Source organism: Mytilus galloprovincialis, chromosome 4 (assembly GCF_965363235.1).
Source record: "Mytilus galloprovincialis chromosome 4, xbMytGall1.hap1.1, whole genome shotgun sequence".
In the NCBI taxonomy this organism is placed as follows: domain Eukaryota; kingdom Metazoa; phylum Mollusca; class Bivalvia; order Mytilida; family Mytilidae; genus Mytilus; species Mytilus galloprovincialis.
The window spans coordinates 22,791,072-22,804,329 of NC_134841.1; the positions used below are offsets into that span (position 1 = coordinate 22,791,072).

The 13,258-nt window shown below is 31.9% G+C and overlaps 1 protein-coding gene across 1 annotated transcript; it reads right to left on the reverse strand.

Annotated features, from left to right (window-relative positions):
* Nucleotides 1-4,072: 4,072 nt before the first annotated feature.
* On the reverse strand, nt 4,073-5,683 carry LOC143070538 (forkhead box protein I3-like). Its single transcript, XM_076244790.1, has 2 exons — nt 5,495-5,683; nt 4,073-5,183 (listed from the first exon to the last, which is right to left on the reverse strand). Exons 1-2 carry the CDS (start codon nt 5,654-5,656, stop codon nt 4,458-4,460), a joined length of 888 nt encoding a protein of 295 aa, XP_076100905.1. The 5' UTR covers nt 5,657-5,683; the 3' UTR covers nt 4,073-4,457.
* Nucleotides 5,684-13,258: the final 7,575 nt, after the last annotated feature.

Genomic DNA, 13,258 nt, shown 5'->3' on the forward strand with positions numbered 1-13,258 from the left:
TTGGATAAATATGTGCTGCTCATTTGTTGTCTTATCAACCGAAACTAAAGTTAACTGTCAAAGATGAATAAACATTAATAGGCAATTACAAATATGTCCATAATAGTATTTGCACTGATTAATTCATAGCAATTTCGACTATCAAATTCATAGTAAAATATGAATGGGTTAAAAGCAATGTTTTTTCATTTAAACAGCATTCATAAATATCTTTTTCTGTTTACGATCATTTTTATACAATGAACAATGTAAGTAATTTGCAAGCCCTTTAGGTGTAAATGACCTTTCGCCAAATATTAGGTATTAATAGGCTCATGAATAGGAGCACTTTTAAATTACTGAGTTGAAGTTCCTCTAAACTAATATTACATGCAGTTAACGGCCAAAGACAGAATAACTTAAGTGATATCAAAAAGTGCATAACATCAAATAGATAATTAGATGGCAATGTTTCAACTTAGTTTGTCAATAATTTTTGTGAATTTGGTTTTTTTTAATACTTGCAGAAGGAATAACGTGTTGTGTACGCAATACTAAATCAATTCTGTATTGTGATTTTATCATACCTCTTTGTCCTGGTAAAAAGGGTGCGTTCGGCTATCATATATCGTGAAAAGCAGAAAACAATCGATAAAGATCTGTAAAGAAAATTGCTAATATCAAGAGAAGAATGTAATTCGTTTGTTAAACTTTTCATTTATTAGGACTAATTTGATTACAGAATATATTTTTTAATAAATTTTAAAATGTTGCCTTATAAGGGTATATAATTCAGATAATGTAACTTTTATGAAGGAATGTGTTATAAATTAAACAATTGTGTTTTGTAGCAGGACAAACGAGTCCTATGACCCCTAATTTTGTTTCTATCTTATTAACGCACTTTAAAAAAGCTATCTTCTGGTATACCTTTTTTTAAATTTTGTCGTTTGTTTTTGTTCATTTTCACAAATTTATGTTTTTCGTGCAGCATCTTTACAAAATCTGTAATTTTGAATTGTCTTTAGCTCGACAAAAACCATCATGATCCATACTTTTGTATTATATTTTGGGAATAAAAGTAAGCTATAAGATACGTTTTAATATATTAGTAAAAGTTCTATCCATATAAATGCAGACCTCTTTCTCTTTCAATAGAACTCGAAAGTAAACAAAGAGTTGTTATATAGCTGTATAAATTATTTTTTTTAAAATTGTCAACCTTATTGTTATTTTTTTAACTTGAAAACATGAAAGTTTTATGTCCTATCTACACCTAGCTTATCGGTGAAATTTTCATGCAATCCGGCATTTGAACGTGTTTAAATAACATACTATTTTGTTTTTCAAGTAAATAAATAATTTGTAGTCGCACACTTTCTTTGAATTTGAATTACATTATGGGTAATATTGGATGATGTATATAGAATGTGTATGGTGCAAAGGTGTAAAATTTAATGGCACAGGGTTATGGTGTAATGTTTTTGTAGCGTGGTGAATGGTGTAAATGTGTATGGTGTTAATAAGAAGTTTACACACTACAAGGACTGTAAAACAACATGCGATTTTCACCTTATTTTTAGTCTTAAATGGTTTTGAAAGGCACTATATTTATTTGAACAAGTTGAGATTCATTAAGGTTTATAATATAAAATGTCAAAATGCCTTTCGTCTACATAAGACACATCAGTTGAAATCGAATCAAACCATTTCAACCCAAAATTACTAGTAAAGTGTCACTGTTTTATAGTCAAACATTGCGAAAAATTGTATCAAAATTTTACTTTTATTTTGTTTGCTATAAGCTCTTTTTTGTTATACACAACTTTATGCAAATGTGTATGTGTCCATTTCTGTATAATCTTTTGCTCTGAATAAATATGTGCAGTAAATTGTAAGTTTTATTTCAATCTACGCATTGAAAGCAAATTCATATTCATTTCGTATGAAGCTATTAAAATTTTAACAAGTTTATTTAAAACGAGCCAAGAATACGATGGGCTTAAATTACTAATCATGTCAATGATTATGCACAGAAAATCAATTACTAAAACGAATCATATTAAAAAGTTGGCTACATAGAATAAAGAGAAAATAGTAAAAGATACGAGACTTTATCATTTCAACGTTTAATAAAATTCTTAAAAACTTTCAAACAATAAGTCATATATTGTACCCTTTAACACTGCAACAAAGAAGATAAAAAAGATGTAATATGATTGCAAATGAGACAACTGTCTACCCAGATCAAACGACGTAAAAGTAAAAAACTATAGGTCACTCTATGGCCTTCGTGCTAATGTTTTAAATTATTGTTCAATACTACTCGTCAACATATTGTTGAAGGTGTTATGAAGTAATGAAGTACAAATAAACAGTAATTTGAGGCATTTGAATGTCACTCGACTTTCTCAAAATGTCAGCGGCTGCCATATATATATATTTAGACTTCATCATTATTATGACTTACATTTGTCATCAGTCACATATGATTAAGAATATAAGTATTTATTACTTTTGGTTCTTTATGAGACCATTTATTGAAAATAGTGACGTTATAAAATGAATATAAGTAGTGAATAATTGTAAATTGTCCTCACGCAGTCTGTAGTAAGTTTCATAATCGAAATGAGTATCTCTTACACGTAAATACTGTTTCGTCTAATTTCACAAGCAGTTTAATTCTGTTATAAAAATAGTGCAATGTTAGCACTTCTACTCCAAGTATCAAGACCCTCTGTTGACGCCCATTATTTTTCATAACAACTGAAATGTTTTTCCTATGTATTTCTGTATACATGTATATTATGAGAAGTATAAGGGTCGTATTCTCTGAAGAATGATTAGTTTCACATTGTATTAGACTTAACTTGGCCATAAAGCTCCGTTAGTATTTATACCTTCCTGATTTGTTGATTTCAGCATTCCTGTAGCAAATGAATCCCGAAAACGCTTTAACGTACAAAATTAAGAAAGTGTTAATTTCAATTAAGAATTGTGAAACTATACTATTGCACCTTTAGCAAAACTTTTTGTTGCAGCCAATTTCCCGCACTATTTCGTTGATGAATCAGTTGTGATTCCATAAGTATCCACGCATATCAAAACCTAATCTCTAAAGCAGCATTGAAACACAATGTTTTTAAAGAAATATAAAACTGGGGCCTTGCGGATGGGCTTTTTTCATTGTTGAAGGCCGTACGGTGAACTATTTATGTATATAATAAAATTTAAAAAAATACTAAACTCCGACAAAAAATCAAGCCCCTAATCAAATGTAAATTTCTGTGTAATTTGATCTTTTGTGAGGAGCGGTCTCAAAAGCTATTATACCCTATCTTCTCTTTTTTGTACTTGATATCTCCTGCAAAAATGTCATACAATTGATAGGCAATTACAAATCAATTCTAAAGCATCGGCTAGAAATATCATCTAAAATAAATAACAAGCTAGAACGGGTCAAAATATATTTTTCTATAAAACAAACTTTTAAAAATATATTTTTTCAAGCTTATTATCACCTTAGTACAGTTCGCAATTTAATAACATGAACTATTATCAGTAAGTTTATACAGCCAAAGTAAAGGTTACTATGAAAATTTATAAACATGTATGCCTGATGATTATGTGTGATAACAGTAACCTTTTCAGCTTTTAAAATTAGAATTAGGACTGTCTTTGATTATTTCATGAGAGATAAAACCTACAAAATACTTTTTTTTCAATCACAAAAATCAATAAATGAATCATACCACAAATTTCAACTAATTTATTTATGTTTATTTTCATGGCTTCATAGCTGTACACTATAAAAGTGTATGCACTTTTGAATTCACCGCTCCATGTGAACACTAAACAGTAACGTTTTAATTGCACCTTTAAATGAACCTAAGATTGATAAATAAGGGCAAATTATAAATGAGCTAATGGAGGTAATTTTAAACAAGACCAGAAACAGGTCGTGGACATCAAACGAGAGCCCGAAAATATCAAGGAAATAACAATGTTCATAAGTTGATAAAAAAAAATGATATTGCCCTGGGAAAAAACAACCAAAAGACTCCGTAGAAATCAAAATAAAAAGCAACAAAAATTCAAATGTTATAAATTGTTTTTATTAATTTTATATACAGTTGTCGAAACGGTGCCAAGTACCAGAGTATCTGTCCTGATATCAGCTAAATGTCAATACTACTTATTGACCTCAAACTCAAGAATTCTATACATAACTGTATCTATAGTCTAATCAATCAAGTACAATTGCGTCCTTTCATGATGCAGTTTTGCAGGTATCATTCCATAACAAATAGTCTTTAGTTTGTCAAAACAATTCTGTTAGTCTACGCTGCTGACGTATACAAATTGTCTAGTATCTTCACTACGCTCAATCAAACACTAACTTAGTAAATGATATTTTTCAATTATTCAAAAGCAGCAAAATCGTAAACTCACACTTGGTAATGTGAGATAAATTGAAATCACCAAGCAGAAAACTCTTTCTGTATCTGACAAGATGAATAAAAAGCTGAATTCGAGCTCGATTTGTATGATGACGATGTACAGTATGTGGATGGTGCAATGAATGTTTGCCTTCCTGATAACGATTGCGAAACGGGAAATAGTGAATCGCTTCCGAATGACTGCATGGTTGTAGGAAATTGCGTTCTTGACATTCCGAATGGAGAAACAGGAGACTGAGTAATTTGATGTGAGTAGTGAGGTTTTGTATGCATAAGGGGTCTTTTCATTGAGTATGGATAGAATTCAATTGGCGATGATGTCATCGGTACATATCCATTATTATTTCGTGTGTAGAATTGATTAGATGAGACATCGACAGTTCTTATAGAACTTTTTCTTGCTCTTCGCCTTGCATTTCGACGCCTGAAATCTCCTTTTGCAAAATCCTCAATACATGCTAAGTGAATAGACCAATAGTTGCCTTTACCGTTATCAGACCGGCCATTTTTCACGAAACATTCGTTGAGAGAAAGATTATGCCGTATACTGTTCCTCCATGCTTTTTCTTTGTTATTGTAGAAGGGAAAACTATCCATTATGTATTGATATATATCGTTGAGTAACATTTTCTTGTTTGGTTTACTCAGTATTGCCATTGAAATCATAGCGATGTACGAGTGTGATGGCTTGTCGTTGGTAATACTTAATATGTTCTTGATTGATCTGTCTAACGATAACTGAACCTACAGAAATAAACAGAAATGTTATAGAAAATAAACCAAACAATAAATATATAAGAAATAAAAAGAAAGGGATCGATATTTAAAAATAATGATGATATTGATCAGCATCATTATCAATGTTGACATTTTGCAACAAATACAACTGAGCTGTTGGTTTGCTTATTGTTGAAAACATGTATATATAATACATAAACTTCTTCGCCCTTCATTTTTGCTAATCATTAATCAAAGAAAAATATCTTCATTCTTTGAATATAGCAAAAGATTACTCTACCAATTATAAGATATTTTCATTTATTAATATCACATACCTGTGCAATAGATTCATCACTGTCACTGTGGTTACTTTCACTTTCACTTGTACATAGAGACGGTTTCCACAATTCATCACCTTCGCTTGAGAAAGAATCTCGTTTGACTCTTTCTGTATCACCTCTTGTAAAATAATAAATGGGTAAATGTGAATTATTCATGATTCCTAAACTTATTGGAGCAATCTTGTTGAGTGAAGATTACAGAATGACTTAAATTGTTTGCGTTACAGAATATATACCAGACAAACCTGTTATTTTTCACAGTTCTGAGTCATGTGATCTGATTCAAATGGCATTGTTTTTAAATTAACGGGTCATATTGTTGAATAAAAATATGTTGACAGTTGGCAGTACAAATTGTATTCATAATTATCAAAAATATTTTGTTTGAAACTATTAATATACTAGATAATATCCAAAGTAACTTCATCAAGAGCGAGCTGGAGGAGAAAAACTAAAGAAAATAAGGAAATAAACGACAAAGAAAAACATGAGTCACCCTACAACATGTGGACTATACGAAAGACCTACATTTGACAAACTAGTGATATCTATGGGCTAAGTAGACCTTTCAATTATCTTAATCTTGAATGTTTTAGAAATGCTCTAGATTTATTGGTACAAAAAGGACTTATTATGGTGTATGCTTTGAAAAGTCAAACCTACCTTTCTACATGAGACACATAAGTGATATCTTGACTTACATCTAGAAATTGACAATGAGGGTCGGTTGAAAACAAAACTTTTCGACAAAAGAGATGATTTCAGCTTTCCAATGGTGAACTTTCCATTTCTAAGTAGCAACATTCCAGCAGCACCTGCATACGGGGTATATATGTCCCAATTGATACGATATTCCCGTGCTTGCATTTCCTATCATGATTTTCTTGATAGAGGGTTGCTGCTCACAAGGAAGCTATTAAACCAAGAGTTCCAAATGGTGAAGTTGCAATCATCCCTTCGTAAATTTTACGGACGTCATCACGAGTTGTTTGACCGTTATGGAATAGCCGTTTCACAAATGATATCGGATATGTTCCTTACGTCGTAACTACAATCCCCTACTCTTTCATGAATGTGACCTACCGAATTAGACTATTTACCGGATTTGTTATCACATAAGCAACACGACGGGTGCCACATGTGGAGCAGGATCTGCTTACCCTTCGGAGCACCTGAGATCAACCCTAGTTTTTTGGTGGGTTTCGTGTTGTTTATTCTTTAGTTTTCTATGTTGTGTCGTGTGTGCTGTTGTTTGTTTGTCCTTTTCATTTTAGCCATGGCGTTGTCAGTTTTAGATTTATGAGTTTGACTGTCCCTTTGGTATCTTTCGTCCCTCTTTTGAAATCGAAACAAACCCCAAGTTGATAACGAAGTTGAGAATTATTATAAGCAAACTTTGCAAACAGTTTTGTCAAAATTGAGTGTGTGTTTGTAAGGGGTTTTTTTTTTTTTTTGGTTATACACAACTTTATGAAAATGTGTATGTGTCATTGAGTATAACCTTCCACTCTGAATTAAATTTCAATTTATAGCTAGAGGCCTCGGTGGCCAAGTGGTCTAAGTGGTTACTAATCAGCATTGGAGTTGTTGGTTTGAACCTCGCTCGTATGGGTGCACTCGACTCAAATCTTAATTTGGGTTTCCCTAGCTATCGAAGATCGGTAGTTTTCTTTGGGTTCAATGGCTTTCTCCACCAATAAAATCTGGTCGGCACGAAATAGCTCAAAAGTTGCGCTAAAAAATAGCGCTAAAACACCAACAATCAATCCATCTTAAACATTGTTTTTGCATAACCTTTTTTGAATTTGTGCAGATAATAGAAAGGTTTTATTTTTAATTGTACATTAAAAGCAAATTCATGTGCATTTTGTGTGAAGCTATTAGAATTTTTACAATGTTATCTATACATGTAATAGAGTATGATAGACTTGATTTACTTATATATGCAAAAACTTATTCCTCACATAAAACTAATAAATTAAAATGAAGCATATTAAAAAGTATTCTTCATAGAAAAATGAGAATACAGTAAAAGATAAGGGACTTTGTTACTTTCGACGTTCAATAAAATAATGTATATATATATATATATATATATATATATATATATATATATATATATATATATATATATATATATAAATGTCTAAGAATATAACTTAAACACGCTAAATTTCTAATAGATTTTAAATAGAAATACGCAATATTTCGCTAAACAAATTAGCTTCATCAGGCGTGTGCATCTCTCAAGGTGAAATTGGATGCATGACAAAAAAAAATATTTTTGTAGCTTCATCTCTACAAGAGTTGAGGAAAAGTGTAACATATTGATTGATGTTGCATAAAATATGTTTGTAGCTACAACTACATGAAGTTGGAATAAAAGTTTAACACATTAATAGATGTTCGATTAATTGTATGAATTTCTATAAATTAATTTATATATATATATATATATATATACGTTATACTTTTTCTTGAAAACCATCAAATAATACGGCATAGTGTGTATCATTTAACAATGAAACAATAAACATAAAAGATGTGATATGATTGCCAATGAGAAAACTTAAAGACCATGCGACTTAAAGGGAAGAAACTATATAACTCTATGGCCTTCATGCTAATTTTTAAATTATTATTCAATACTACTTGTCAACATATTGTTGAAGGTGTTACAAAGTAATTAAGTACAAATCAACAGCAATTTGTGGCTTTTAAATGTCACTTTACTTTCTCAAAATGTAAGCAGGTGTCATATATATATATATATAGAGAGAGAGAGAGAGAGAGAGACTTTATCATTATTGTGACTTACATTTTGTTATTAGCCACATAAGATTAAAAATATGAATGTGTTATTAATCTTGGTTTGTTATGACACCACTTGTATAAAATGTTTTCGTCATTAACAGATTTAACGGTGGACCTAGTTGTCACACGACACGTCCGTACTCAGCCTGCAGTAACCCTGATGATCAGAATGAGTATGTTAAACACTAGAATACTGTTTCGATTAATATTACAAACAGCTTAATTTTTATTCTCATAAAAAATATAACTTTTGCACTTCTCTAATGCAATATTACATTTTCATTAGTTTGTCTATTTGTCTTAAGATTGGTTTGGCCATGAAGCTAGAAGAAGCATTAGAGCCGCTTTCATTGAGTGTGTTAGGCAAAGATAATATCTTTGGTTAGCTTGCTTGCTAGCTGAACCGTAATGTCATCATTTGGTAAGGTATATTACCCTCCTTTTGAAGTAGCCTGGTGGTACAGACATATATATTGGTTATCTGTCGGACTAGTCTTCTCTTAAAGGAGGATATGTTACCTTACCTAATAATGACTTCATGGTTCAGCTAGCAAGAGAGCTAACAAAAGATATTACTTTTGCCTACACACTCAATGCAATCGGCTGTAAATGTTTTAAACATTCCGGTGTAGATGAATTAAAAAAATGCATTCAGCGTACAACATTTAGAAAGTGGTAATCTTATTTGAAAAATTTCATATCATAACGTCCCATGGTTTCTTCAGAAAAAGTATTTTTACTGGTAATTACGCATACCGTTTATAAAGAAGTAATTATTCCATAAATATCCACACATATCAAACCTGAACTTCATAAGCGACATCGAAATACAGATCATTAGAAGCTACATCAGCCTTTATGATGACGACTTCAATTAACGTAGAGCTGTCTTCGTCAGATAGTTGCATGTGCTGCGGTAAACTGTCTAGAACTCTATATAAAAGAGTCAGCGAGGAATATTTTTTCTACATCCGTGTTTACATATATCCAAATAAAAGCAGGCTTTTATGCACACTACTGCTGCACACTAAGTCTACTGACATATTATAGAAGTGAATAATTGAGCATTTTCCCATATGCGAAATAATGATTTGGTATAATTCACCTCTCACTTCCTGAGTGACTTTTATCAATATAAAGACAACAACAGCTTTATTATGTGGCATTGAAAAAATATCCCTCAGAGCCATTAGATATAATAAATTGTCTCCCTTATATTAACAAGCCTTTTAACATGGAGAATTCGGAACTATCGTACGTCCCATCTAAGACGTGCTTTAAATACCTTATTTATGATGGGGTTCGTGTTGCTTAGTCTTTAGTGTTCAATGTTGTGTCTACTATTATTTGTCTGTTTGTCTTTTTATTCTTTAGCCATAGCGTTGTCAGTTTAATTTCAATCTATGAATCTGACTGTTCATCTGTTATCTTTCGCGCTTCTTTTATGACTTATTTCAAAAAGGGTATAAATAGCACGTTTTCTATATGCTTAAATGATCACAGATACCACGTCTTACTTAAACGTATAATAGGTAAACACTCCAAAGTTTTTAGAAAGCTAATTTAAAAAATTAAGGGTTTATTTATATATATTATATAGTTATCAGAGCTGATTTACCTTTCAATTTCTGTGCTAGTTCCATTTGCTACAGTTTAGCTATTCCCATTCGGTCAATATTTTGGGGTTCCAGAATGTACTTGTCCGATAGGTTATAATTTTGCAATTTGCTTTTTGTGACGTATAATCATAGAATACGACTCATCCCCGTATTGTTATTGGAATAATATCGCGATGTCATTGATGCAGAGGGAACCACTGCACCTTCCAGGCCACCTGAGATTACCCACTGATGATCGTGGTTTTTTTTTTTGTTTTTTTTTGTGTTATGATTTTTTATTTCTTCTTTGTTATCTTCTTCCTCATTTACAAGGGGGGAATCTACGTCATCACGCAGGGTGTCGGCGATTGAAATTGGACCACCATTTTGTCGCTTCAAGGTAACAATTTTACTTATTATGCCAGTTATATGAGGGTTATCATTATACAAAATAGTCCACCAAAGACTATATAAAGTAGGAAAATCAATGAGCCATTGCTCAATATTATTGGTTATCTCAATTTTGCAAACACTTCGATACCAGTTTTAGTAATTGGGTCAACATGCAGGATATCGGCAAAATTTTTCATAACAACATCTTGATTATCAAGAACCGCCTACTTTATCAACAAATGAACATGTCCGAATTCTTTATTGTACTCGGGAAAATACTTGTTACTCACAAATATCCGTCATTATGGTAAAAAAACGTCTTATTTTTAAAAAATTGAAAAAGGATGTCGGCAACACATCGAATATCGAAGGATGTCGGGAACACACTAATATATACTATTTTTAACACATATGTTATTCAACATGTGACTAGATCTAATTTAAAACTAATGGTCATGACAAGCTGCAAATCAAATTTAAACTTGTGCAGGCAGAAACGATCGCGAATACAATCTGATGTTGAACAGCCGACCAGATCGCCCTCTAAATCGCCACCCGTAAAAAAATCAAAACCATGCAAATCCTCATTTGTCATCAAAATAAAAACGCCTGGCAAAAATATTAAGTTTCCCCAATGCCAATTACTGAAGAAATTTCAACAAAACCGCCAGTAGAGTTGCGCAAATGTCACGATAGAGGACCAACAGGGCTATGCATACGATTGTTTGCAGATCAACTTCAAAACGACATGTTACATGAAATGGAACATGAAATAAAGGATCCCCCAAAAAATGACAAACTGCAAGAATTGATTGCACTTGCTCATGCAGTTCTTCCGTATTCTAATGTGTGGTTGAACAACGTGTAGTTATATAAGATTGTTTTTTTAATCTGATGTCTGGGATGACATTACATAATTGTCTGGGTGGAATGCCTTTACCTGCATAGTTTCCCATGAGATCTTTTTGTACTGTAGAGACATGAAAGTTGGATAAAAAAGCCAAATTAACTACGGTATCATCTGCAAGTAAAAATGTAAAGAAACGCACGTCTGGCGTATAAAATTTTAAACCTGATACTTGTTGTTAGCTATTATTAGTGTATTTCTTTGTCCTATATTTTCCCCCATTTTTTTGTAATGTAATCCTGTCAGGTAATATTGTCATTTTAATGTTAAATTTAGTATTGCCATTATAGTGGAAGGTTTGGCATGTCACAAAACCAGGTTCAATCCACCATTTTTTTCTTCTTAAAATGTCCTGTACCAATTCAGGAAAATTGCCATTGTTAGGCAGCAACCATTTGATTTTCTGGGGGGGCTATGGTTTTTTTTTCTGTACAAACTTTTTTTTTCGCCTGCGGCGAAAAACAATCTATTTTTTTCGCGACAAGTCGAAAACAATTTTTTTCTTTCAATTTAGCATTACATATAGTGGCAGCTGAGGGTGTAACAAACAATTTTTTTTTCAGAATTCAAAACAAATAATTTTTTTTTCCAAAAACTGGAAACAAACTTTTTTTTCCAAAAAAAACCATAGCCCCCTCCCCAGAAAATCAAATGGTTGCTGCCTTATATAATAGTTCGTTTCTGTGTTTGTTACATTTTAATGTTGTATTTCTGCTGTGTCGTAGTTTTCCTCTTATATTTGATGCGTTTCCCTAAGTTTTAATTTGTAACCCGGATTTGTTTTTATTTCTCGATTTATAGATTTCGAACTGCGGTATACTACTGTTGCCTTTACTAAACACCCGGTAGATGTAGGGCCAGATGAAATGTCATATATATATAAATATATATATATATATATATATATATATATATATATATATATATATATATATATAGTATAAAATTAACTCATCATAGATACCAGGACTAAATTTTATATATACGCCAGACGCGCGTTTCGTCTACAAAAGACTCATCAGTGACGCTCGAATCCAAAAAAGTTTTAAAAAAGCCAAATAAAGTTGAAGAGCATTGAGATCCAAAATTCCTAAAAGTGTTGCCAAATACAGCTAAGGTAATCTATGCTTGAGGCAGAAAAGCCTTAGTATTTCAAAAAATTCAAAATTTTGTAAACAGTTAATTTAGAAATAAAAAGACTTGGTCCAATAATTGACCCCTGTGGGACCCCTGGCTTAACTGAAACGAAATCTGACTTTCACCTTCTAAAACTTTTTCTCTCTCGATTATTTACAACAATTGAATCCTGAAATTGAGTGCATGGAATGGAAGCAAGCAAGGAACACTAATCCTTGTTTTTTTTTTTATCGTATATATCTTTATTATGGTTGATATAATCAAAGGACACTTACATTGTTAATTTATTAGTGTGTCCCCGACATCCTTCGATATTCGATGTGTTGCCGACATCCTTTTTTAATTTTTTAAAAATAAGACGTTTTTCGACCATAATGACGGATATTTGTGAGTAACAAGTATTTTCCCGAGTACAATAAAGAATTCGGACATGTTCATTTGTTGATAAAGTAGGCGGTTCTTGATAATCAAGATGTTGTTATGAAAAATTTTGCCGATATCCTGCATGTTGACCTAATTCCTAAAACTGGTATCGAAGTGTTTGCAAAATTGAGATAACCAATAATATTGAGCGATGGCTCATTTATTTTCCTACTTTATATAGTCTTTGGTGGACTATTTTGTATAATCATTACCTTCATATAAGTGGCATAATAAGTCAAGTTCTTACCTTGAAGCGACAAGATGGTGGTCCTATTTCAATCGCCGACACCCTGCGTGATGACGTAGATTCCCCCCCCCCCCTTGATTTAAGAACAAACTCATAGAGTAGTCTCCCTTACAAGTGTATGTGTTAAATAAATAATGGTTTTTGCTAATTTTGTGCAATCTGTGTGTTTTATATTTGTTGACTGTTTTTCTTTCGAGGGTGTATTGAATAATTAAGACAACTGGTAATTCTTATAACGT